At 38.2% G+C, this 27,946-nt stretch overlaps 2 protein-coding genes across 2 annotated transcripts in view; one reads left to right on the forward strand and one right to left on the reverse strand.

Annotated features, from left to right (window-relative positions):
- CENPP (centromere protein P) overlaps positions 1-27,946 on the forward strand; it is a 193,280-nt gene that overhangs the window by 95,033 nt on the left and 70,301 nt on the right. The window lies entirely within an intron of this gene.
- Positions 792-27,225, reverse strand: ASPN (asporin). The gene is made up of 8 exons (XM_084794703.1): positions 26,542-27,225; positions 18,047-18,322; positions 16,038-16,150; positions 11,299-11,512; positions 9,713-9,823; positions 4,482-4,575; positions 4,110-4,248; positions 792-2,111 (listed from the first exon to the last, which is right to left on the reverse strand). Exons 2-8 carry the CDS (start codon positions 18,297-18,299, stop codon positions 1,914-1,916), a joined length of 1,122 nt encoding a protein of 373 aa, XP_084650829.1. The 5' UTR covers positions 18,300-18,322; positions 26,542-27,225; the 3' UTR covers positions 792-1,913.

The raw sequence follows: 27,946 nt of genomic DNA on the forward strand, positions 1-27,946 counted from the left end.
TGAATGTCCCAATCAAAGTCCTGCACTTTGTACCACTTACACAAGTGATAAATGTTTGCTATTTGAATCTCACTATGTTCTTCTGTATAGTTTTTACAAAGCAGCAGTTTTATACTAGTTTCCAAAGTTATGTCATCTTAGATGTAATGTACATTTACTATAAAGAAGCTGCTCTTAGCCAGCTCAGATTTTGCTGTCATTTCCAGCATTCATACAGTAACACTGGCCAATACTTGGAGAAAACGTTTATTATCACAATGGTGGCAGCTGGAAGAGGTAGAGACAAATGAGCTGCTAGCATTCTGCATTGTGCATAGCAGTCCCTGTCCCCAAGAACAGTGGCCCAAAATACCACTGGTGCTTAGGTTGAAGACTGGGGTGTTATTCACCATTCTTCATCTGTGTTCAAACTTCTACCACTTTTATTACATATCTATAACATTTTTTCTTCTTCTACAATAAAATATATTTGAAGTCTAGATTTTTTTGAGGTAGTTTAAAATAAATGTAAGGAGCTGAAGAGATGGCACAGTGGTTAAGAGCACTAGCAGCTCTTCCAAAGGACCCAAGTTTGGTTTTCAGCACCCACATAGTACCTCATAACTGTCTATAACTCCAGTTCTAGGGAATTCAGTGCCTTCCTCTAGACCAGGCATGCAAGTGGTACCCATACATGTAGGTAAGACACCCACACACATGAAACAACATAAAATATTAAATTAGTTTTCTAAAGAATAAAATAGTATGTTCCTGATTTATGGGGAGAGACAAATTGAGCCAAAGTACACATATCTGATTTAAAACCAGTATTTTAATGTTTTTCTTATTTCCAATTTTTACTTAATTCATATTGAATATCAGGTTTTGTTTTTAAAAAAAAAAAACACATGAAGGCATCTCTTTTTGGGAGGGGCGCAGTGTGAGACAGGGTTTCTCTGTGTAGCTTTGGCCGTCCTGGACTCACTTTGTAAACCAGGCTGGCCTTGAACTCACAGCGATCCACCTGACTCTGCCTCCCAGAGTGCTGGGATTACAGCAAGCATCACCACGCCTAGCTCATGAAGGTACTCCTAAGTTTTGTTCAGTTTTCAGTTTTTGTCAGACTACGTGTGTTTCTCAGAGTTATCCGGTCTGCATATTTGAAAAGACAAGTTGATATAAAATTGATCGGTGTCCATGTTCTTCCAAAGGAATATCATGAAATATTTCTAGTTGAAGTGATGACACTTTGTAACCTAACAGGTACTGTGTTCTTAAAAGCTTATATAACTGATCATAAAAAGCACATTATAGATTTTATATAAAAATCTATTATATTTTACAGTTTTATAACCAGATAATTAAAAGAAAATCATGTGTTATAGTTCCAAAACCAACTCTTATGAATATTATCTGTTAATAGTGAATACTTGAATTTTTATTATGAGTTGAGAATTTCAATATGATTTTGTCAAACTACATATACTTCAACATTATTCAAAATATTACAGTACTATCTGAGTTCTTAAAGAGATAATAAAAATATGTGTACTCTTCATATTGCTGTTCTTGCTAGTTTTGTTTTTCTAACAGCAAGGAAAGGGCACAATGTTACTAAGTCAAGCATTCTGTTTACAGTACAATTATATTTAACATACTTGGTAATGAAGTGTTAAATACTGAATATCATCTTTTGTTGAGGGAAAAAAGAATGTTCAAGCAAAAGATTTATGCAGAATCATTCATGTGCAAAGGGACACTGCAATAGATGTTTATTCTGAGTATTGATAGGCAAAATTCTGTTGAAATTTTTTGTCATTGGCCACATGGTATAGAATTTTGCTTATGTATACAATATTATCATTATTAGTACAGTTCAAGTATTCCAATGTGTAGATTTTTGAAATTTTATATTCAATGGATGTCATTAATTATTATTTTTCAACATTCCCAAGCTGAACACTCATTCTGCCAAGAACACAACGAAATGTTGCAGGTTGGATTTCCCAGTACTTCACTGGGTTGTTGAATAAACTTATTGCGCTGTATAAAGACTTCTTCATCTTTGGCACTGTTGGACAGAAGTCGTTCACTCCCACTCTTGTAATTGAGTTATAATGCAGGAAAATTATCTGTTATGGAGGAAAAGAATGAATGAATTTTAAATGCCCAGTAAATACAAAAGGAATGTGTTTTATTAATAGTTAGAGTTGCTAAATCTTGAAATTGCGCCTTATGCATGATAGAGAAATATTCTACCAGTGAGCTACACTTTTGATCCTTTTTATTTTTATTTGAGACAGAGTCTTGCTCCATTAAAAAACCTGGCCTTAAACTTGTGATCTTCTGGCCACAGCCTCATGACGAGTACCTTGGATTGCATGTATAAACCACTATTCTCAGATATAGTAGCATTTGTTTGTGATTTATGGACATATTCATCTGTTCCCTTATGTTAGTTTGTTTGTTGGGGACACTCAGGACAGGGTTTCTCTGTGTACCTCTCTGTCCTGGAACTCACTCCATAGAGCAGGCTGGCCTCAGATCCACCTGCCTCTACCTTCCAAGTGCTGAGATTAAAGGCTAGGTGTGGATTGGTTTACTTTGCAGGTATGTATTATCCACTTGGGACTTGTGTTCTTTTCCGTTAAAATTGTGTGCACTATGAAATGATAAGTTGTAGTGCAGAGCTGCAGATGTGGAAATTGGAGTGGAGATGGGACGTGGCTTCAGAGAAAACACTGGGCTGTGCTCATGGCTGCAGAAACATGGAAGCCCAAGACCCACACCCACACATAGACCATTCTTCAGTGGCTTGAGTCTCCAGAGTGCAGTGAACAAGACTTACTTAAAGATAGGGGGGAAAAACCTGGGCATGATGGTACACACCTGTAATCAAGAAATTGAATGAAGCAGGAGGATTATGAGCTTTTAAAATGTCTATGCTGCATAGTGGGTTTGAGACCAACCTGGACTACATAATCAGATTCTGTCTCAAAAGGGAATAACAACAACAACAAAAGAAATAGTACCAATAGTACTCAGTGCTTAGTTACTTTTGCTTTGCTCCTTGAGGAGAAAAGCCTTTGCAGAGTAAGGAAAGGCCTTGGCAAAAATGGATTGAAGTAAAATAAGGATTTTTTTCATCTGAGAGCAATAGATGAGAATCCATGGAAATCTAGGGAAAACTGTAGAAGTTCTAGAATTATTTGTAAAATACTGTCTTCATTTTTGGTGACTTATTCCAGCAGGAGATAACAAAATATGAGCTTTGTAGAGAGTGTGTGGATACTGAGGATTGAGCCTATTGCTTCACACATTCTATGTAAGAGCTACATCTGTAGCCTGTATCCTTAGGTTCTGTAGTGTTTAAGTGAGAATGGCCACATGGTCTCATATGTTTGAATAGTTGGACCCCGTGGTGCAGCTGTTTGGGGAAGATCAGGAGAGAAGGCTTGTTGCAGGGTGTGTGTTACTGGGGAAGGCGTTGAGGTTTCAAAACTCCCACCATTCCCAGTGTGCTCTGCCTCCTGCTTGTAGATCAGAAGTGAGCTCTGAGCTGTGCTCCAGCCACCTGTAGCCATGGCTTCACTCTGCCATCATGGGCTCCAACCTTGACGCCGGAAGCCCAATTGACTCCCCCTTTTCTAAGTTGCCTTATTCCTAGTCTTATTGCAGCAATAGAACAAAAACTAAACACATGCTCCATACTGGTTTTTCAGTTAATTTCATTCTTTGGTGTGAATGTTTAAAACTGTATACCCACTTCTAACCTAGCACCTGGATCCTAATCCTCTTGCTTTACCTAGTGAAATGTTTCTAGAACAAAAGAAACAGATGATTCTGCTTAGTGTCCTAACTAGTCCTACTTGAGAAACTTGAACAACTTGAAGTTTGCTTGATGAGCGTCTTTTGTCACAATGACCTCAGCAGTTTCAGTAAGTGAAGGTGACGAGGGTCTTACTCTTCTCGAGTGCTATCTTTGTAGAAAGTGTTCTCCTCATGCTCTCCCACCCATACCACTGGAGTTCATTATATTTAAAGCTTTCTTGTTGCTTCCTGGATTGTTGTTTGAGATAGACTAGTCTGTTCTTTACAAACGAAAATGTCTACCAAACACAATGTGTTACCTGGAGGTATTTCAGCTCCTGTAATCCTGAAGGGATTTTTTTTAGTTTATTGTGTTCCAAGTGTATCTCTCTCACACGTGGTATATTAGCAAAAGTTCCATTTTCAATATCTGTGATTTTGTTGTTTCCAAGACCCAGCCTATAGATAATATAAAATGTATCATGGTTAGATTTGATGAGCCATTTGCTAAACCCCCACACCACCATGTAGGATATGAGTGTTAGCACAGGCAGCGATAACAGTGAATCTTTTTGTTTGTTTGTTTTTGTTTTCCCTTTATATTTTCTTAAGTAGGATCCCTGTACAATCTCTAAAATCTTCATTAATGCTTTAGTCATGTATGTTTCAGTGACGACTTTGGGAACTTTTACCTTTGCAGTTCTTTGTATCGTTTAAAATCTTCAAGTTCCACAGTTGAAATTTTATTAAAATCTAAATGAAGCTCCAGTAAAGTTGGTGGTAGGCCTAAAAAGAAAAAGATGTGTGTTAGACATCGTAAGGCCAAGCCTCAGTGACTGTTGACCAGGCTTCAGACTGTGGAATTAGACAGGTATTTCAAGCGTTTGTTTGTAACAAACCTTTCGTAATAGAAATTTTCAACCATTCTCAAAAGTAGAAAGTATTATTATGAACCACCATACTGTTGTCTTGCTTCAACTACTAGCTCCATTTTCCCATTTCATCTACTTCATTTATTTACTTGTTTATTTAGTCACATTTTTGGGTGGAGTTTAACTGATATCTACCATATGACTTGATACCCTATGAGCATATACAGGGGGACTGAGGAGGCCCCCCTCAGTCACAGTCATAGGGGAGGGGAGTAAGGGGAAAATGAGAGGGAGGGAGGAATGGAGGATACAAGGGATGGGATAACAGTTGAGATGCAATATGAATAAATTAATAAAATATATTTTTTAAAAAAATCTACCACATAATGAAATGTAACCTGTGAATACTTTGCTAGATGTCTGATAAGTTCATATTTTTTGTTTTGTTTTTACATAACCACTTTATCTGTATTCTGGAAATTGACAACAATCCTTTATCATCTAATATTTCTTTCCCTTGTTGTCTTAAATTGTCTTGCGTCGTTTTAAAGAGTCTCTTCTTCCTTGGATATGATAACACACACTTATATCCTCAGCACTCGAAAGACTGAGCAGAAAGATTGCAAATTCAAGGGCTGCCTGGATATCAAGTTAGATCCTGTCTCAAAAGCAAACAAATCAAGGACTTAAGATTATATAAGATTGTAGCTAAGTGACTACAAAAAAAATGATCCCCAATTATTTTTTGGTTTTTTTTTTTTTTTTTTTTTTTAGACAGGGTTTTGCTGTGTGGCCTTGGCTGTCCTGGAACTCGATCTGTAGACCACCTAGGTTGATCTCCAAATTTTGAGTATTAACAATTAATATACAGCTGGGCAGTAGTGGTGTACCTTTAACTCCAGCACTCGGGAGGCAGAGACAGGTGGATCGCTGTGAGCTTGAGGACAGCCCGGGCTACAAAGCGAGTCCATGACAGTCAAGGCTACACACACACACACACACACACACACACACACACACACACACACACTCCGTCTCGAAAAGCCAAAAATAAAGTGGGGGGAGATGGTTCAGTGGGTAAGAACAGTGGCTAGTCTTCCAGAGGACCCAGGTTCAATTCCCAGTACCCACATGGCAGCTCACAATTGTCTATAACTCCAGATGCAGGAAATCTGATGCCCTACACATTAAATAAAATTTAAAATTACAACTCTACACACACACACACACACACACACGTGCACGCACACATACACACACACGATCATGCGCATGCACACACATACAAACACACACACACCACAGCCCAAAAACTTGAATAACATATTCCTTACATTTCCTTTTATTTGTTTGAGAGACTGATTTGGTTGAGATGTTCATCTTTTGAATTTGGCTGGCAGCTTACAGGAATACTGTTTATCAGAACTGTGCCTCCTTATTTCTGTGTCTTGGCCCTCAGATCCAGAAACACTGCCAGATGGGTTAGGTCATTCTTCATTTGATGCTTTAGGCACTCGTAGTTGTTGCTTTGATCTGCTCTTCACTCAAAATTGGAAATGTGATTGAGATGGTGTCTACCTAGGATCCCCAGGTTAGCTACAAATTCCTGGTTGCAAGCCAGACTCTTTTCTTAGCTTCCAAAATAACTAGCAGTACATGTACACTGTTGTAATTGGCTTTGGTGACTTTATAATATTGTCTCTGTTTATGGATGTATTTATTAGCTGTAATTGTTTTCTCAATAACTTTCTGTGATTATTAACTTTGTAACATTATTTTTACAGAAAAAAAGCAGCAGACAAGTTTGTTTTAGGCAAATCATACAAATGCCCAGAGGTTGCCTGTTAAGTCATTTGTTTCTTAACATCATCAATATATAAAATCTTATTCTTTGAGATGTTTGTTTGAGTTAGTAATATTTATTTTATATAAGAAATTTAGCTGCACTGCCCTGGCATATGGCAGAACATTTGTTCTTTTCACACTTGTGTGCCCAGAGTCTAGTCCTCTGCGTTTATAGATGTCATGAAAGAGGCTGACCAGGGGACTCATCTTTCAATGTATTATTTTTCAACCTATGGTTCTAGATATCTTGCTAGAAAATCTTCCTGTTTTCAACTTTTGCTGAAACATTTCCTTCCCATGTTAATGGCAGGAACTTATGAATGAAGTTGGAATAGCTTATTATTATCAATAGACTTTATGGCTAAATTTAATTCAATTTTTTAAATGTATGAGTATTCTGTCTGCATGTACACCTGCATGCCAGAACAAGGCATTGGCCACCATGTGGTTGCTGGGAATTGAACTCAGGACCTCTGGAAGAGCAGCTAGTGCTCTTAACTGCTGAGCCATCTCTCCAGCCCTAATTTGAATTTAAAAGTAAACAGACTTGAAAGCTGGAAAATGATTCTTGTAAATTGACAGGATTTTAATGTTTTGAATTTTGCTTGAGTTTAATTATATTTATACAATGACTATATAATACTTTCAGTTATAAGACAAAAGGTCTGTCACCATAGGCTTTTAATATTCCCATGGAACAGACAGTCCATCCTTACATGGAATTACTAGATAGTGTCCTGTGTCAGCCTATTCTGGGGTGAACTGTAGGAAGTTGGAGAAGAGCAATTTAATAGGGAGCTTGATGAACTTTTTTTTTTTAATGTATTCTGTGCTCTGCCTGCGTGTACACCTGCAGGCCAGAGAAGTACATCAGATCACATTATAAGTGGTTGTGAGCCACCATGTGGTAGCTGGGAATTGAACTCAGAACCTCTGGAAGAACAGTCAGTGCTCTTAACCTCTGAGCCATCTCACCAGCCCTGAGCTTAATGAGTTTAAGAGGACCATTGTCCTTAGGGCATGAGGAAAATGGGTGACAAGAGAACAGAATGAGCAGAGCCTCTATAAGACAGGCATGAGTAGGGGTATACACAGAAAGATAATCTAACAAAAGCCCATCTGCTGCTGACAAATATTGGCATGCTTTTGGATGGGACTATCTATTCCTTACCACCAGCCCTCCCCATCCTCATGGGAGTATGCAGTAGAATTTCCCACACAAACAGCAAAGAAGACATTTTCTACTTTCCTTCTGTTAATTCTTTCTGCTCCGACCTTCTGGGATGTGTCATTTCACCCTGCTGCAAGTTATATTACTGGTAGAATTTTGACCTACAGACTATCACATTTTAGTGAATAACTTTTTTTTTACAAGTTTCTGAATGCCAGAAAGATGGTGAGAGAATAGCTGTGTAAGTTGAGATATTTGGCTCTTTTTGTTTGTAAAGATTTTTTTTTTAATTTTATGTATTATATATAGTGTTTTTCCTGCGTATGTGCCTGCAGGCCTGAAGAGGGCACCAGATCTCATTACAGATCTCATTACAGATGGTTGCTGGGAATGGACCTCTGGAAGAGCAGCCAGTGCTCTCAGCCTCTGAGCCATATCTCCAGCCCCTAAGACATAATTTCTTGAGCTCTGAAAATATGTTTTAGTTTTTTAAAGAAAATTGTAGTTAAGGTATATTTAGGGTAGGAAAGAGTCGCTGTGCCTACTGATGTCACCCGAGCTGTCAGGCTGGGCACCCTACCCATTAAGCCCTCCGCTGTCCCTTCTTTACCTCCACTCCTTTCCCTGCTTACATCCAAGAAAGAAATTGTGTGCTTTTGACCTACTAGGTAGAATTTGTTATTTTTTGTACTACTATAAAAATTATAAGATTCTAGGTTTCTAGTAGTTTAAACAACCACTTCAACTCTAAAGGTGATTTATGTATGTAGGTATGGATTAAACTATTTCTTCTCTGTGGGGAAAAATGATCTTTCCACATTTACTTTATATATCTTTCAAAGAAGTGAAAGATAATTTAATTCTGTATCTATGGGTTTTGCTTACATGTATTTCCATGTACCATATGCAAGCCTGGCACTTGGCAAAGCCAGAATAAGTTTATGAGCAGCCTTGTGGACAACTAGGAATTGAACCTGGGTCCTCTGGAAGAATAACCAGTGTTCATAACTCTGCTGAATCATTCCAGCCCCATATAAGTTCACTTGTATTATAAATATCAATTTCACTGTCTTGTACCCTTTGTTTTGTTCATTTTGGATCAGAGTCGTAAGGACAAGTTGCTATTTTTATTGGTAGATACTGAAATTACTGCTTGAAATTGAGAAGTGTTATTAATATGGGTTATTTTTATCCCAGAATTTATCACAGAAAACAAGCCTTTATTGGAGATGAGAAAGCAAGATTGTGATCCTGAGATCCAAGAAAGGCATTCAGTCCTACCCAGCTAGTTATCAGGTAGCAAGTTTGGAAGTAAGCTATCCAGCACAGTGAAGGAACGTGTTTCTTTGGAATGCCTACTTCAGGCCCCATGAACCAGGGCTGGATGTGTAGAGCTCCTTATAGTAAGGTTATGGCGTGTACTATGTGCCAGACACGGTCTTCAAGTGTTTCTGTGTATTGACACGTTAACCTTCACCATAGCCCTGGGAAGATGTCAGAGAACCCTTTGTGATACGTTCTTCTTGCCAAAGCCAGTGCTGTCCCCATCTGGCCTTACAATCTCTGTCCCTCTCAGCTTTAGCATCATAGCTAAGGATAAGGGTCTAGCCCCATTCAACTTGCTCTCTTTCTTCCTCTACAGAATTCTCCACCTCTATAGAACCTCATAGGTTGACAGGTTTAGAAGAATAAATATCAGAAAAGAGAAGGAAAATAGAAAGCTCACTGTTTTTTACTGTTAATTCTTACTGAGAAAAAGGTTATGGTTTGATGTTATCAAATGGTCACTACATGCGGCTCTCTGTAGTGTGTGAAAGTGCACAACATTTCATAGTTCTGTGATCAGATCCACTGGCCCGGGACTTCTGGTTGTTGTGTAGTTCTGGTATTGTGTAACATTTTAAATATTACAAGTTAATGTGTGATAATATAACAATGTTAACTTATTGAAAGATAGTGCTTTGGGGGAGTTGTCAAGACAGGGAAAAGATGGTGCTTCTTAAAATACCATATTTTAAGTAAAATAAATACAAACCTTTTGGGATTGAGGTTAGTTTTGCTTCAGCAATCCTGATATGGAATACTGTCACCCCTTCAAACGCCCCTGGCTCTATCCCATTGTTATCAAGAGGGTTTGCACTCATTTCTGTGAAAGAAATTACATGATTTAGCACACATCAGTTATCATCATGGAAACTCACCATGTAGAAGTCTGAAATAGTAGAGAAGTGTGGTCTTCATTATTCATACTCATTTCCACTTAGTTACCTACATCTGTGTACTTATCTTTCTACTGAAAAAACCACTGCTTTGAATTTTGTGAAATATATACGTATACATAATTTCATCTCGAACCACTCAATTGATGGCATTAGTTTCCAGTATGCAATAAGCATGATGGTTTTGGTGCATTTATAGTAATAATGCAGCAGGGGGGAAAACACCCTTTACATAATTTAAGGCATTTGTGTTATTCCATTTGTTACCTCTTAAACTGTTAGTGTGCATGTACACATGCTTATGGAGGTAAGAGATTATTCTTGGATATCATTCCTAAGATGCTACCCATTTTTCCCATGTTGTTTTAAATTGATGTAAATTAATTACACATAACCACCTTAGATGTGTCTGTTTGTTGAGATAGGGTTTTTGCAAAGGAGGCTAGGCTAGCTGGCCACTATACTGTAGGTATCTGCCCATCTCTGCTTCTTCAATGCTGGGATTACAAGTATACACTTCTAAGGCTGGAGAGATGGCTCAGACTTTAAGAGCACTGTTGGCTCTTCCCTTTAACGGTCTTGACTTCAATTCCCAGCAACCACAGGGTGGCTCACAACCATGTATAGTGAAATCTGGGGCCCTCTCTGGCATGCATATGTACATGCAGGCAAAACACTATAAATAAGTAAAATAGTGTTCTTTTAAAGTGTGCATTTCCATGCCCAACCTTTTAATGTAGATTCTGAGGATCAAACTCAGGTTCTTATGTTTGTACAGCTTACTGACTGAGTTATCTCCTTAGCTCTACCTTTTAATTTTTAAAATGCCATATATAAATTATAAATTATGTTATTACTAGAAATCTAACTTAGAAGAAATGTCAGTAAGAAGCTGTTTCATAGATGCCATGTACTTGGTTGAATTAAGCAACTCTATGGACATGACCTTTGCTTAGGTGTTTTAATGACTGTGTGGGAAGATGGCAGTGATATGACCGGCATTACCATAAAATAGTGAGAGTTAAGTGGTACAATAAAATACTCTTCCTGTCTTAAGATGGATAACCATAATTATGTTTGTATTCCAAATAATAAAGGAATTGACTGTGTACATTATGTTTCAGTAGTTTATACAATACATTAAACTGCTACCTTTAAATTTAATAGCATAGGCTTTGTTAATTAGGATTCAGTTCCTAAAAACAGAGCAAAGTGTCAGATTGTTAAAAAAAGAGAGAGCGAGAGACAGCATCACAAAACTTCCTTTTATGTCCTGTAATTTTTACACTTTAGTTTATAAATAGATTCAAAGATTAATTTTTTAAATTACTCTGAAAATTAATAACCTAAATTTGGGCATTAATTACAACTTCAAGATGTTCCATTCATTGGAAAAACTTACCCAGAACATGTAAAGCATTCATTCCTTTGAATGCATCCTTTTGTATCTTCTTAACTTTATTATCATGAATTCTGAGTTCTGCTAATGATTTGGGAAGGTTAGGTGGAATTTCACTTAGTTGATTGTGGGATAAATATAGCCTTCGCAACTTCTTTGTAGTTAGAAAGGTTTTAGGATGAATTTTTATTAGCTTGTTGTTGTTCAGAATCAGAGCCTAGATAAAGCATAGAAAGATACAGTTTAAGGCATATATCCTCGACTTGTGGGTCATGACCCCCTTCACAGAGGTCACACCTGTGACCATCAAAAAACACAGATGTTTACATTATGATTCATAATTGTAGCACATTACAGTTATGAAGTGGCAATTAAAATAATTTTATGGTTGGGGACAAACACAGCATGAGGAACTGTTACAGATTCACAGCACTAGGAAGGTTGAGAACCACTAGTTCAAGGCAATGGATTGATTACTGGTATTCTACAAGAACTACTCACGGAAATCAATGTAATTTCTACTGTTTGTTTACTAGCTAAAGATACCAGTCACAATTTCAGCTATAGAAATATTTATTATTAGCTGGGTGTGGTGGTGCACTCCTTTAATCCCAGCACTCGGGGAGGCAGGTGGATCTCTGTGAGTTCAAGGCCAGCCTGGTCTACAAAGCAAGTTCAGGACAGCTAAGCCTACACAGAGAAGCCCTATCTCCAAAAAAGAAAAAAGTTTTTATTGAGTTAGAACAGTACAATGTTTTAAAGGCTGGTGCTAGTTAGATACATTCACAGTAAAAGTAAAATAGTGTACTTCTGGTTTTTTCCCTCTGCTATGTTGATTTTTTTTTTTTTTTGAGGCAGGGTTTCTCCGTGTAGCCTTGGCTGTCCTGGACTCCCTTTGTAGACCAGGCTGGCCTCGAACTCACAGCGATCCGCCTGCCTCTGCCTCCTGAGTGCTGGGATTAAAGGCGTGTGCCACCACGCCCGGCTTCCTCTGCTATATTGAACAGAAAAAAATTTTGAAGTTTACCAATTGTGGTGGCAAGTTTCTTAGCATCTTTAGGATCTTTTTGTCCCTCTGATAATCTGATTCTGTAAGTAGCAGCTTGAGATTTATTTCTTTTATAAACTTTATCCATACTCTGTTCTTCCTTTTGTTTCTAGGTAGATACAGTATGTCTTCCTAGGGCTTCTCATTTGTTTCTCCTTAGCACATACATTCTGGCTGCACAGCAAGCTCCTTCGAGGGTGTGCTCATTCATTTACTCTCTGGCCTTTGTGTCTCTCTCTAATCATCCTCTTTCCTGACAAACCATGGCTGTTAAAGGTTTCATCTAAGAGAGATTAATCCTAGGAGAAGAGGGGAAACTGTTTCTTGCTGCCTTCTAGCAAAATAAGTTCCTTTCCGGTGTATTTCCCTTTAGTTAGCAGTTAAATGAGATAGGGAGTTGGCTTTAACAACTTAGTGAATCACAAAGGTAGCTCCTGACTCTGACATGACCTCATGAGGTTAAATCAGGCTTTCCTTTGAGTGCTACAGTACAGTATGAAAAAAAAAAAGTGACTTGACCAGAAGACCGAAGATGAGGCTCCAACGTTATAGAGAGTGTTGGGTGACTGTTCAGGCAGTAAACTGTCTCAGTCATTTCGTTCATTTTGGGAACTGCTAACCTGCACTGCTGGTTCACTCAGGAATTTAAGTCTTATTCCTTCTCAAGTCTCTGAGGGGTGTTGAAGAACAGATAGTTTAGTTCTACAATCAAGTTTAGTTGGTTAGGGATGAGATCTTTTTATATCAAGATAAAGGAGCTAAGTTAATAGAGATGAGATAGGATAGATATTGAATTTCATTCAGAAATTTAGACCCAACAAGACAGGAAAGATGTTTACTTCAAGTTTGACAAATACAAATAGCCAAATCACTATGAATGTAACATTTATAGAACTCATGATTGTCACATGGTTCTCCCTGCTGTATGTAGTTTGTTTTATGCATGTGTAATAAAATAAATGTATATGAAAAGAAAGTGACTTGCTTGTTGTCGCCCTGTAAATGAAGGTCAGAGCTTTGCCTAATAAGTATATGCCTCAATAAGATCTTGTCATGGTGCTCAGGACTTATGTCTTTGTCATTTATATGTTTGTTTTCTGGTTAAGACATGCATTTGTTGGATTTTTGAAATTAAATAAAAGGAATGATGAGTAATAAAACTAGGAGAAAGCTTTTCTTCAACTTTGTTCAGCTCTGTCCAATGCTGAATGACATAATGCCTGGCATGATGGGCTGGCAGAGTAACCCCAGGTCAGCTGTACTCTCAGTGTTGGCTTTTATACAAGGAACTGGCTGTCCTGCAGCCTAGAGCCATCACTAACAAACAGTGGAGAGGAAAATGCACTGTGCAGTAACTGTAACTGCAAAGAGAAGTAAGTAGGGAGGCCTGAGGGTGTTCTGGGATCCCAGTCACTCTGTGTGTTATCTTTTCTATGAGAGTACCAGCACCAAACAGGCAGCTTAAAATAGAGCAGCGACTCCTCGAATGGCTAAGACATTTGATTTCTCTTTTAAGACAGGTAATTTAAGATGACATTATAAATTAAACTTTTAGTATTATACAGAATACCACTACTTCAAGTATAAAGCAGCTGCTGATGGAAGTGCTTTATCCTGCAGCAGTGGCAGACGCTTCTTACTACACCTGCTTGGGGGAGATAAAAAGGATCATCACATAAGTTTGAGGCCAGCCTGGGTAATAGTGAAACCTTCATGTCTTGTAAAAAATAAAAATGAAGGTGGTTTACATTAACATATTTGGTCAGTCTACTCACACTGGTCTGACATTAATACTGATCAACAGTCAAGGAAATCCCTATCTTTGAGTAGCAACTTACAAACCATTGTACAAAATCCATGCGATCATTACACCCTTCTCACTTCTGAGGAAGGTGAGGCGACTTCCGCCAGTGTTATATAGCTGATAGTGCCAAGAGCTGTTCCCAGGTTCACCCAACACCAGAAATGCACCTTTAACACAATGCAGTATAGAAATTGACTTTAAAATATAATAAGATTATGCTATACTGATTTGAAACTTTTATAGTTTTGGTATCAAATAACAGTTGTTGTTTTCGTGGTTACTTAATGTTGCTTCAAAGGTAGTAGAAGCATTCACAGGTTTATAACTTTCCACATTCTCTTTTTAAATTACATGTGTATTTATGCACATCTTTTCAGTCTGATGGTAGAATAATGACCTCTCTTTTCTCCAAGTTTTTGGGATGGCCTAGATGTCTCTTTGGTAGAATCCATTGTGTTATTGCTAACTATCTTAGTATATGAGTAAGTCATAATATATTTGGATTCCATATATGGAAACTGCACTTTATTTGGCAATTGAACACTGTCTTTTTACCTTAAAGAACTGTTAGAGGCCAGCTACCAAGCAGTACAGTGCTTAAACACAAGCTTTTGGGGAGGGTTGACCTTATCTCCAGGCTCTGAGTATACCATGACAGTTATCTTTTTGTGTGCCTCTAATATGGTGAGTATGTCTTTGATCTGGGATGATGGGGCAGGGGTGGGGACACCCTTGTTACCCAGATGTAGAATCTATACTACTGTTGTATATAAATAGATCTAGATGCAAGGCCTAGTATGATTGTGAATTCTCTTCTCCTCTTAGTATTTTACTTCCTCTAAAGATAGCAGATTGTATGTTTATTTTCTCTAGCACAGCCTAGGAGTATAGAGTACTGGCCTGAAAGAGCTAACCCTGGCCCACTATTGTAAACAGTATAGAGCCAGAGCTGCTCCTCTGGCACACCTAGCCTCAGCTCAGCAGGACAAGGGCAGTGCTGGCAGGAGCCTGGCACCTCTACAGCAGACTCTTCATCCTACCTGAATTTCAGAATAAATTAGAAACTCAATAGACTCATAAGGTCCAAAATCCTAGGTAATGTCATGAAAATAAAATATTAATTATATTTATTAATATAGAATGGGGAAATTCTTTTCCTTTTTAAAAGATCAAAAAATACATACATGAATATATTCTGTGTGCTACAGTTAGAGAACTGTGGTGAGATCTTAAGTCAGTGGTTTGGGGTAAAGATTTCTTACATACTATGTTTATTATTGGTTTAGATCATTATTATTTGTTGGTTTTGAAACAGGGTTTCATGTAGCTATGGCTGGCCTACATTCACCTACCTCTGCCCCTCAAGTGCTGGAATCAAAGGCTACTAAACACTGGCAGTAATTCTCTTCTTACTCGTTTTAGTAGCTAGTGAGCATTGTCATCTGATTATGAAATCATTTAAACTCTCAGCATAGTAACCTTTTATCTGGCTAGTATTCTGTAAACATTAATTGGATTAATACATAGTGTTGGGGCCAGGTGTGGTGCCACATGCTTTTAATTTTTAAGCCCGGCAGAGAATTAAAGGGAGGCAGAGGCAGGTGGATCTCTGTGAGCCTGGTCTACAAATCGAGTCCAAGACAGCCAGGGCTTATTACAACAAGAAACTATCTTGGAAACAAACAAAGTGTGTGTGTGTGTGTGTGTGTGTGTGTGTGTGTGTGTGTGTGTGTGTGTGTGTGTTGTTTACTTGACTGAATACAAGAATTTTGCAGTGGGACAACTATAGGAAAGTAAGATATCTTTATACTGATGCAGTGTAAGTAATCATTTCAACAGTGATAAGAATTGTCAGTTAAGTATTTGAAAATATTGAATATATATTCTTACATAAAGTGAAGTGAGTCCTCTAAAATCATTTTCTTTAATTTCCTTAATTTTATTATTTTGAAGGTCAATCATTCGAGTATCAAATGGAATATTGCTTGGTACCGAGGTCAAACCTGAGAAACAAACAAAGATGTTACAGATGCTAGACATTCATGTTAAAGATGAGATCAGTAATTCTGTAGAGATGTACATTTTAAAAATTCATGGTGATCAATAACATAGGACTTGGTAGTTGTAAAAAGTGACAAATAACACTTTCTTTTGCAAAGTCTCAAAACCTTTTCAAGGAACTTCTTATCTTTACAAAGTATGTATCCATGTGTCTTGCACCTGGCTGCCTCCAATGTGATATACATGGTGGTAGGCTGTGCTTGGCTTTGTGTAGAGATCACAAGCAGCAGCTTGCACCATGCACATTGGGTTGAAAATAATAGCTTTGGAGATTTGTGGGTTATCAAGAAACTGGAACATATGGGTCTTGACCATTTTTCGTTTTTAAGAAGAACCAAAAAAGAAATTGGGTGGGGTGGTACACACCTTTAATCCTAGCGCTCGGGAGGCTGGGAGGCAGGCAAATCTCTGTGAGTTCTAGGGTAGCCTGGCCTACAGAGTGGGACCCTGTCCAAAAAAATAAAAAGAAGCCACCCAAAGTGTATAAAGTGTAGATATGCTAGATTATTTTCATGAATATTAACAATAACTTACTGTTTTACTGTGAATAGTCAATTCCTCTAGCTGGCTGTAAATCTTATTTACAGATCATACAAATATCTAGATTAGTATGTAGATATGAGATATAAATTATTTCATTCATCACCTACGGTATTATTTCAAGAACAAAATGATTTAACTCACATCACTTTCCTACCCTTATGCCTTTAGTCTCTGTTCTTTGCAGGAGCAACAGGTACCTTTATTATCTCAGAATAGGATAAAGTTGCACACTTCTTTTAAATTTTTTGGAGATTATAATATAATTACATCATTTCACTCTTGTATTTCCTCCCTTCAGACTTGACTTGTCATGATCTCCTTCTCTGTCTCTGTCTGTCTCTCTCATCTCTCTCTCCATCCCTCTCTCTCTCTATCTCTTTGGTTTTTCAAGTCAGGGTTTCTCAATGTAATAGCCCTGGCTGTCCTGGACTCCCTTTGTAGGCCCAGCTGGCCTCGAACTCACAGAGATCCGCCTGCCTCTGCCTCCCTGAGTGGCACTATATCCAGCTTCCTCTCCCCTCTTGGTTGCCAGTATGTGAGCTGCAATGCGCAGCCACCCAAGAACAACAAAAACAACACAATGAAGTTACTCAGCAAGAAGGATAAATTTTAAACAGACTTTAGTTCAATCACTTCTTTTTTTAGGACGTTCTAAGCCCAAAATATTCACAATGAATAGAACATTGCATTTAAAATATCTGAAGATCTCATGACATCTACAAGGTCCACGGCATTGCTCTAGATGGCACTCTATTTTGTTACTGTAGAGTACTACTGGCAAGGACAGGGTCAACCTCTTGACATTTTGAGTTGAATTATGGTGAAGGAAATTAAAAATTAAGTGATTAGATTTGAAAAGAAAAAGAATGCTCTCTATGTAAGGTGCTCCTTTTTTTCTTTTTTATTCTGAATTTTCAGTAAGTGTAAATATGCTTTGCAGTCTGCTGTATTCTCCATCTAAACATTTCTCTGCCTGTTTTGCAGTTCTAGGATTAAAATGAGCGCAGGGAGCAGGCAACCTACCACCACTCCACTTTTCTTAGTTCTTACATGTCCTCTCCATTTTACCTAAGGTGGCCTCTAACTCAGCCCTTCTGTCTTGGCTTCCTAAGTAGTGTGGACTAAAAGCCTGGGCTCCCACACTTGCCTTCCAGAGTGTGGTAATAATAAGAGTGCAAATAAACCATTTTACATTGAAGAGAGTTTTGAAATTTCAGTGACTACTTTTTTTTTAATCCTCTTAACCTTTTCAAAATAGCAGTATTCTTCAAAACAAAGTTGCCTCCTGTCCTTACCTAGATCGGAACAGTGGACAACCCGAGAGTAACATTGGCACCCAAAGGGACATGTTGGAAACAAATCAAAAGGGAAAAAGGGGTTCACTGGCTCTTTTGTTGGAAAGAGTGAATTGTCATCATCATCGGTGTCATCATCATCTGTGTCTTCCATATCCTTCAGCATCATGTTCTTCAGTGCTGTGTGTGAAGGACTAAAGGGTTTAGCAGAGCACACAGCCAGCAGCAGCAGCAGCAGCAAGTACTCCTTCATTCTGTCCTGGGGACAAGTCCAACCTGCCATTCAATAGACATTGAAAGTTAGAGTTCCAGCTTCTGCTATATACGTTTCTAGTGTTGGCAAGAGTATGACATTTTTATCCATTACTAGGTAGTGTAAGATCAAATCTATTAACTTAAACAGCTGTGTCTGTCAGTGATGGTGCATGCTCATAATAGCAATAGTTGGGAGTCTGGAACAAATTTTACTGGTAAGTGCAGGCTTGATCTCATACTTTGAGATAAATTTCAGTGAAAGAAATTAAAATGAAATACTAGTATAGATTATTTTCTGTGAAATAAAAAAGCAAATATTTAAAAATACTTAACCTACTTCTAAATTAAAAATAAGTAATACAAATAAGTCTGACCAACTATAAATGACAGTGGTAGAACTATGGATAAAGTATTTGTCTTTATTAATATGTTTTGAAATACAGTTTCACATATCCCAAGCTGGTCTGGAACTTATTATGTAGCCAAAAATGGCCTTGAACTCCTGATTCTCCTGCCTCTACCTCCCATGTTTAGGATTCAGGGGTACAACACTTATACCTGGTTTATGTAGTGGTGGGGATTAAACTTAGGGCTAGCTAAGTGCTCTACCCACTGGATATCCCCAGCCTGGGTAAGTTTTGTCTTCTTTTTTTCCTTTAAGTTTATGAGCAATAAATATTTCTTTTATAATTAGGAAAGAACATTTAAGTATTATATAATTAACACTGTAGTCTCAAAATCCTTCCATTGCTAATATCTATGTCGTTTTCCAAGGATATCCTCAGTGGTTCTTAGACAATGTGGACATTTTTCTTAACTGACTTATTTTTTACCGCACCCAACCTTATTCTCACATGTCATTGGGATCTTTTTATTTCTAATCTGTTCTGTTATCTAATACCTCATCTTGACCATCTGATGCCCAGACCTTTTTGTTGTTGCTGTTTGTTGTTGTTATTGTTGTTGTTGTTCATTATTTTACTGAGTTTCATCTGGTTGAGTATTTGTCTCTGGTAGATGCTATGGGGTTTTTGTTTGTTTTTTTTGTTTGTTGTTGTTGTTTAGTTCATTTTGGGTGCGTGTGTGTGTGTGTGTGTGTGTGTGTGTGTGTGTGTGTGTGTGTTAAAGCGTATACAAACTAGAATGTGTAAATGAGAACCTTCAGAGCATGAGTTCATTACCATCTGATTTCTGATATTCCCATGGGTTTATTTACACATCACAGTTTAGGAGTTATTCTTACTGTTACTTTATGGTTTGAAACAGGGTCTCCATATAGCCACCGGTTAGCCTCAAACTCCTTGTGGGTGCTCCTCCTGCCTCAGTCCCAAATACTGAGATTACGAGCACTTACCACAACCTAGGAAATATGTACATTCTTAGACATTTTCAAAGATTAAAAACATAATGAAATCCTCAAGAATAAGTATATGCCAGTGATATCTGTTAGCAAAACCAAGTCTTAACTCGACCATGCATATAATACATCTGCTGAATGTCGAGAACAAAGGGCTCTCCAGAATGTCCCTCAGCCTCCATCACTTAACAATATGCTGGGTCTGCATTTGTGTCAAAGGTGACTCAGAAAGAAAATTCTATGTGTCTGGCCCAGTTTCAGAATACCTGATCCTTGAGTCAGCAGTTTGCTGTGTCCCAGAACCCAGAAATTAACTTTAACATTTACATTTTCCTGAATTTAAAAATCAGAAATAGAGCTGATGCAGTCAGGAAAGTGTGTGCTGTGCAAGCGTAAGAACCTGCACATGGGTGAGCATGACAGGCACAGGGAGTGGTTCTGCACATGGGTGAGCATGACAGGCACAGGGAGTGGTTCTGCATATGGGTGAGCATGACAGGCACAGGGAGTGGTTGTCTGATAATGAGACTTATGGAATCCACAGCGGGGACATTTGCTGGGTACAGGTAGGGAAGTAGATGAGAAGCAGGGACAAAATCATTCTGGAAAACTTGTATGTAGTCCACGCTGTCTTTGAATTTATGGGCATTCCTCCTATCTCTGCCTCTGAAATACTGTGTTTACAGGTGTGAGTCCCCACATCTGGTTCCAGTACATCTTCTTACCTCACACTTCTTTGCGGTTTCCCAGCTCCTTACTGTTAATACCATCTCAGCCTTAGTCTCCAAAACAGTCTTTCTCTAGAAATTTAGCTTGTCCTTAGCTGACTTAGTTGTCACTGATTTTTTTGTTTGTTTGTTTTGCTTGCTTGCTTGTTTTGAGAGAGGGTCTCACATACCCACAGGCTGACTTGGATTCTCTATATAACTGAAGATGGCCTTGAGCAGCTGGTATGCATGTCTCCACCACCCAAGTCCTAGGATTACAGGTATACACCACCATGTACTGTTATTACTGTGCTGGTAATGGAGCCCAGGACTTCATGAATACTCAGCAAGCATCTACCCACTGAAGTGCATCACCAGCTCCTTTGATTTTTTATTTATTTATTTATTTATTTATTTTTTGCATCCTTACATTGCAGCTCTTCCAGATGCACAGCTACTCCTAATCTCAGCAACAGGAAGCTTACAATTACAACGCTATTTTAAGTCCTGTTTTTTGGCCTATCCTAGTTTGAGGTTGCCACAGTTAGTTGTTCAGTGAGCATTCTTTTGCTTTTGTTTGTTTTGTTGTTATGGATTTGTGGGTTTGTTTTTTTGGGGGTTGTTGTTTTGGTTTGGTTTGGCTTTGGTTTTTCGAGACAGGGTTTCTCTGTGTAGCCTTGGCTGTCCTAGACTCACTTTGTAGACCAGGCTGGCCTCGAACTCACAGCGATCCGCCTGCTTCTGCCTCCCGAGTACTGGGATTAAGGCATGAGCCACCACGCCCGGCTTTATGGATTTGTTTTGTTAGTGGGTTTTATTTGTTTGTTTTGGTGGGGGTTTTGTGGATTTAATATGTTTGCTTTGAGACAAGGTCTCTATGATGTAGTCCTGGCTGGCCTGGAACTTTCTATATAGACCAAGCCAAGTTTGAACTCTGAGATAGAATTATAGGCATGCACTACCCCAATCAGTCAATGAACATTTTGGGGTTTTGTTTATTGTTTTTGTTTTGTTTTTTAAGACAGGATTTCTCTGTGTAGCCTTGGCTGTCCTGGACTTGCTTTGTAGACCAGGCTGGCCTCGAACTCACAGTGATCCGTCTACCTCTGCCTCTGGGATTTAAAGGCGTGCACCACAATGCCTACTAGCTCAGTGGGTTTTTGTTTTTTTTAAAGTATTCCCGTCCCAAGCATGATGTCAGTTCATTTAATTGGTAAGGTGGCATATATAGCCCTCCTGTTCCTTTCCTCGCAGTTCTACTCAAAACATAACTATAACTCCTAATTAAATACTCTTATGAAGTATATTGTTAAAGTTAGCATTAGAAGCTGGGCATAGTGGCACATAACTGTAATCTCAACACTTGGGAGTCTGCACAAGATCATGAGTTTGAAGCCAGCCTGGGCTATATTGAGAATCCTGGGACAGCTTGAGCTATATAGAAAGACACTGTGAAAACAACAATAACAAAAAGGGATACTCTTGAATGTTAAGTGCTTTGATGGCAGTGAGGGAGAGCTGGCTATGGAGATTGCTGTGTGAGTAAAGGGCTTACTATGCAAACATGAAGCACTGATTTGATATCCTCAGCACACACTTGAAAACTGGGTATGTTGACACATGTCTATAACTCCAGTGCTCAGCGTGACCTGGGGAGAGCACAGATGGACCCTGAGGGCTCTGTGGACAGCCATTCTAGCATGAGTGCCGAGTTCTAGACTGAGTGAGGACCCTATCTAAAAAATGGCTGAACACACCTGTTCACACATGTGCCCAAGCATACACCACACACACTTTTTATGAATAAATGAATATGCTAGTAGTCTAAATTAGTAAGTATCCACTGTATATTCCAGCCCGGTGCATGTAAGGGCTCTGACTGTAGATGTGAGTTTCCCAAATTTTGAAGATGACATGTTTTTTTCAAGACGAGGTTTCTCTGTGTACCCTTGGCTGTCCTGGACTTGCTTTGTAAACCAGGCTACTAAACTCACAGCGATCCACCTGCCTCTGCCTCCCCGGTGCTGGGCTTAAAAGCATGCACCACCACGCCCAGCGAAGATGACATTCTTGAGTGTTTCTCTCCTTTTAATAATCCCCCATTACGTTTTTAAACCAATAAAGCATTGAGAAAAATTTAAATGAGTATAATACCATATAAATGGGGTAGAATGACACCTTTTCTCACACATAGGTGGTGGTGGTGGTGGTGGTGCAAAGACTTTTTTTAATAGCCCAGTCTGGTCTCAAACTTGTGATCTGCTTTAGTGCTAGGATTTTAGACATGTGTTACCGTACCTACTATTAAAATATTTGAAATACCAGCCTGACAACAAAAGTCTTTGCTTTAATCCTAAATATATGCCTTGCCCTTTTCTACCTCTTCTCTAGCATTCTACTGATAGCACAGCTGGCACGTTTCCACACACATTGTTCTCATTCATTGGTCTCTCCCAGAAGACAAAGAAAAAAATACCTTCCTGAAAAATTGTTTTGGAATTCACAGTGCTTTAAGGTCTTAGCCCCATTTTCTAGATTATAGCAAATGAAAATTGGGTTTATTAAGTTGGCTGATTGTTTTGGTTTAAGTCTTTTACTGTAAAAACTGAATTATATGGGCTTTATCTTCCAGTATAAGAATAAAAACTATTTTAACTCTAAGGTATTTGAAATATAGAACTAAGAAAACTATGGAAAACTTTTAAAGTATATATAACAAGAGGAGTGTGTTAGCGTCCCAGAGTGAGTGCCAAGAACACATCTTGATTTTCCATGTGGCCTGGCAGCAGAGTTGAGGGCTGGACTCATGTGTATGTGTTCCACATGCTGGTGAGAGAGATTCCTTTAGCCTACTTGCCTAAATGAGCTTGAGAGTAACTCCCCTAATGCTGAGTGGAGGTTCAGGTTGAGGAACAGGATATGGGGTATGAGAAGTTGGAAGTGGATGTACGGGAGTAAGGAGAAAGCACATAGGACAGGGAACCAAGAAGCAGAACAGTGATGGGTTTGCTGTCTTCCACATCCTGCCTCAGGTTCACTAAGCATCAGCTGCAGTCCCTCCTTTTCTAACTTCTTTCTAGAATTATAGTATTTCATGACTGCCTGTCTTTTTCAAAACTGTAGTAGATGGAAGTATGAATTGAGACCTCTGTCTCACAGTAGAGGAGCCTTGTCATTGGTAAGTAGTGGAGGTAACCAGACCTATATAGGTACAGACATATATATTCACAGCCTGCCACCTCAATGAAACTACCTCTTGGTAGAGGTTCTAAAAAACAGTCTGGACCATACTACCTTCATAATGCCAATGAAAGTACTCTAGGGAGCACACACCTTTAGATCTTTGGCCACCTATAGCTGTTACAAACATCCTTTTATATTAGGAACAGAAATGCCTTCTTAATAGTTCTCTATTCTAGGGGGCTGGAGGGATGGCTCAGAGGTTAAGAGCACTGGCTGTTCTTCATAGGTCCTGAGTTCAATTCTCAGCAACCACATGGTGACTCACAACCATCTATAATGAGATCTGGTGCCCTCTTCTGGCCTGTAGGTGTACATGCAGTTCTGTTTCTATCTTCTGTTAGCCAGTGTGTGTGTGTGTGTGTGTGTGTGTGTGTGTGTGTGTGTGTGTGTGTGTGTGTATTCGCATTCGTTCTCAGTTGCTTGTTAAAAAAAAAAAAACAGAGGCCAACCTTGTTATCCTGAGGAATTTGTCCACTGATGTTGTTAGATATCTACTATAGATTTCAGGAGTCCATGAGAAGATCCTAAATCGCTGTTGGTCACACTCTACAGCTGTTTAACACTGGATAAATATTTGCAGTGCATAAGAGGAAGCACTGTACACGTTGGGCGTGGTTGTGCACTCCTTTAATCCAAGCACTCTAGAGGCAGAGGCAGGTGGATCTTTGTTAGTTCGAGGACAGCCCGGTCTACAAAGTGAGTCCAGGGCAGCCAGGCCTACACAGAGAAATCCTATCTCAAACCCCCCCTGAAAGGTTATTCACTTTGGCAGCATTTAAATTGTACTATTTTTATAAGATTTTTAAAAATATATCTCATTCTCAGGAATACTCTATTTTCCTGATTTAGACCAGTGTTGTCTGTGTTTCTACTTATGGAAAGCTTTGGGATTTGGTCTCAAGTTCTAGTCTTAATAAGAAAACTTTGGGAATACTGTCCCAGTGTTCCTACTGTTGCTAATAAATCAGAACATTTAGAGCTGAGAAACAGCTCTAAAACATCACTCCCAGGAACTCTGTAGAAGAGGAAGTGTAGACTTTGGGCTTCCAGAACTCCCTGGAGGCAGCAGAGCTGAGGCAACTTCCTCACTCTCTGCTAAAGCTCTCAGCCATGCTCCGAGTAGATTTTCACCTCACAGAGTCGCTTCCAGACAGTGAAACAACTTTCCTCTGTGAAACAGCTCTCCTCTGAAAAAGACAAGGTGAGGTCTGACCATCTTCTCAGACTTCCTAAATGCAGCAAAGAAATACAGAGGTTTCTTGTTTAACCTTAGACTGTCTGCAGACTTAAAATGGAAATCTTGTCTGAGAGAATGCTGTTTTCTTTCAGAACCTTTTTAGGTATATAAGTCACAGTATTCTTTAATCCCGTGTTTAAAGATCCACTTGACAACTTGACTTGAATATTTCAGTTCACAGATACGTTATAAGCTCCAGCATATAAATGTGACATAACATGTCCAGTATATCTCACAGAGAGACTACAGACTACATGCAGATATAATCAAGGCATAGCCTTATCATCATATAACTTAAAAGCCCAAGCATGCATTGGGAAACATAATCACTGTACCATCTGTTCATAGATACCAATACTTTTAATCAATTTTACCTTGAAAATATAAATGATATTCTAATTAAAGTATTGGCTGTTTTCTTTCCTTAGATGCCAGTTTTTCTCTTTATCAACTATATTCAGCAACCTAACTGCTGTTTTAAAAACAAGACATTCCTCTCCACTTTTGAGATTTCTACCAGTGCTTGTAAAGCTGGTCTGTTCTGCCTCAAGCCTCAGGTCAGGTATCAGGACGCTCATTTCTAATGTAGCGGTTAGTTGTAACAGAGGCTGCATTGCTCCAATTCTTTCCACTACTATACTGCAGTGCTCCATGCCAAAACCAAACAAGAAACAGCAGCTCAGATCCTCTCACACGAGCTAGGCTTGTGCTCCATCTGTCTCCCTTTCTTTCTTCTTTTCTTTCTTTCATTTTCTTCCTTTCTTAACACAATGGTTATTGGTTGGATTACAAGAAAAATAAAGTAATAATAAAGCACACTATTTATAGAGCAATAGATAAGACACACAGAAACTGCTCAGGCTTTGTGACTTTGTGACTCAGTCCTCATAGCATGTGGCCTCTGTTTTCATGGCAGCCACACCTCTGAATACATTAGCATGAAAGAATACTATGTTCTATTTAGAATATTGGGAGTAGATTGGTGAAAGCATTCTTAAATTTTTAAGATATTAAAAAAAGAAGTATACTTTGTTTTTTTTTAAGTGCACTTTGTAAAAGAACAAAGGAAATCTTTAAGAATGAGGTTGATGAAAAGGAGTCTCTAATTTTTCATATGAAATATAGACTGTTTAAACTATTGCTGATAGGTATTCTTCAAATTATGTTGATTTCTGTTATAATTTCCCAGTATTATTTTATTGTACAATAAGACATGTATGTAGCAAGGAAAAAAAAGTTTTCAAAGGTATAGAAAAAATGACATTTGAATAATTTACACATTTAAAGAAACAGTATCATAGATTTACATAGTGAAAGACTCTAATATATCTAATATTTAAATTTTCATTGATATTAGTAAAGTAATATTGTTTTTCAAAAGGATTGTATAAGATATCTGTTTACTTTTTAAAATCAGTCAGTCATATTAATATTTATAATAAAGCATTAGTGACAGTTTTTCACGTTGTTTTTAAAAAGTACATAATGGTTAAAATAAATTTATTAGAAGCCATAAAACTAAAGTAATTTTAGTTACAAAATGCAGAGGTTTTTAAAATAATGTTTATTCTAAGGAACTACAGTTTAAAGTTTACCATGTAATTCACAAATATTTATTAATAACATTTATGCTTCCTTAGGATCAACAATAAAATAACTGTATACTGGTACATGTAATAGAGACATGAAAACATACCTTGTCAGAAGAGAGTTTTCTTCAAAGTAGAATTTATCCACCCTGTATTACTTAGCTACAATGTAAGTATCCTCAAACCTCTTTCAGAAGAAAAGATAAAGTATTACATTTAAAAGAAAAGAAAACACAAAAAGCCAGCCGTCCTAACAGTCTCTGTGTGGCTGCACCCTGGGTGATACTAGAATAAACTGCTTCCACAGATTAGTACATGTTAGTACTGAAGAGCGAGATTAAAACTTGTTACTGCTCATATGTTTTCCATCACTGTTTGTATCGGAGCCAAAACTTCTAGCTAAACGCTAGACGTCTACTGGAAGATTTGGAAGAAAGAAAAAAAAGGGGGAGTTTAATAATTCATGGCAACTGGCCATTGAGACTGTAGTAAGTCACTCTAGAAATACCTTATTTGAGAATACTTTATGAAATTCTTACATAAATGAACACCTATAAATTAGTTTCAAAAATCACTCACATTTTATAGACTAATAAAACATTTATAAATGTTAGTAAAGAACACCCACATTATTTAAGTGTAAACCCAAAGTCTACATGTACCTAAGTAGCCATGACTGTTTTCTCATAATGACTGAGAATTATGCTATTATGTTAAGCAGATGTCTCAAAACTTTTTTTTTTTAAGCTCTTAACCCTGCAATAGGCATCTTAGGGAACTGCAAACCAGGGCCTGCAAACTGTTCCTAGGCCTGTGTCTGTTGTGGTACACACAGCCAGGTAACTCCTACACCTTCCCTTTACAAGAGTCTCAGCTCTTTTCTCACTGGCGTTCAAGAGATGCCATTCTCTGAGAAGAAAATAATTTCCCCCCTTTCCACTTCAAGAGCCCCACATCCTTTAAGCACACAATCCTGTAAAAGATGGTATGTTTCTGACTCTAGGGAGAAAGACTCAGTTGGTATAGGTGATCCCTGTGAATCACGTGATTTGTGCAGATTTGTGAAAACATAGTCTAGTGGGTTAGCAGAAATGTAGTCTGTCCTGTCAAAAAGTCTCATCACCTGTTTTCCCACTATGCAGAGAAATGGTACAGAATTGAGCCAATGACAACCATAGAAAATTTGTATCTCACACATGTCAGGAAGCTTGGTTTTGTATTCATCTTCCCTTCCTTCCCATATGTAAAAGACTCGTCTTTTAACCTCAAATCTGACATCAGAGGCAGCTCAGCACTCCCAGATACCCCATTCATTGTGTCTCAGGTGTTGCTACAGCCTTCTCAGCAATGTCTTATTTGCAGTAGATACTCATACGCAGTTATTTAATTGCATTTTAGTTATAAATGTATCTGTTAACTTGATGGATTGGGAACAGGATAAAAGTATAAACTGTACTATGTTAATCGTGTGCCCAGAACAATGATGCCTGAATTCCATCAGAGTATAGTCAC

This window comes from Acomys minous (assembly GCF_964271855.1).
Source record: "Acomys minous genome assembly, chromosome: 9".
Classification (NCBI taxonomy): Eukaryota; Metazoa; Chordata; class Mammalia; order Rodentia; family Muridae; genus Acomys; species Acomys minous.

Excerpts from the sequence above, each read along its gene's own strand:
- ASPN (XM_084794703.1), bottom strand. The coding sequence starts at position 18,299 with ATGAAGGAGTACTTGCTGCTGCTGCTGCTGCTGGCTGTGTGCTCTGCT. Across the intron at positions 11,513-16,037 it reads GAGGACTCACTTCACTTTAT|GCTCTGATTCTGAACAACAA; the intron begins GTAAGAATATAT and ends TGCTTTATCTAG. Across the intron at positions 9,824-11,298 it reads GAATGCTTTACATGTTCTGG|AAATGAGTGCAAACCCTCTT; the intron begins GTAAGTTTTTCC and ends TTTCTTTCACAG.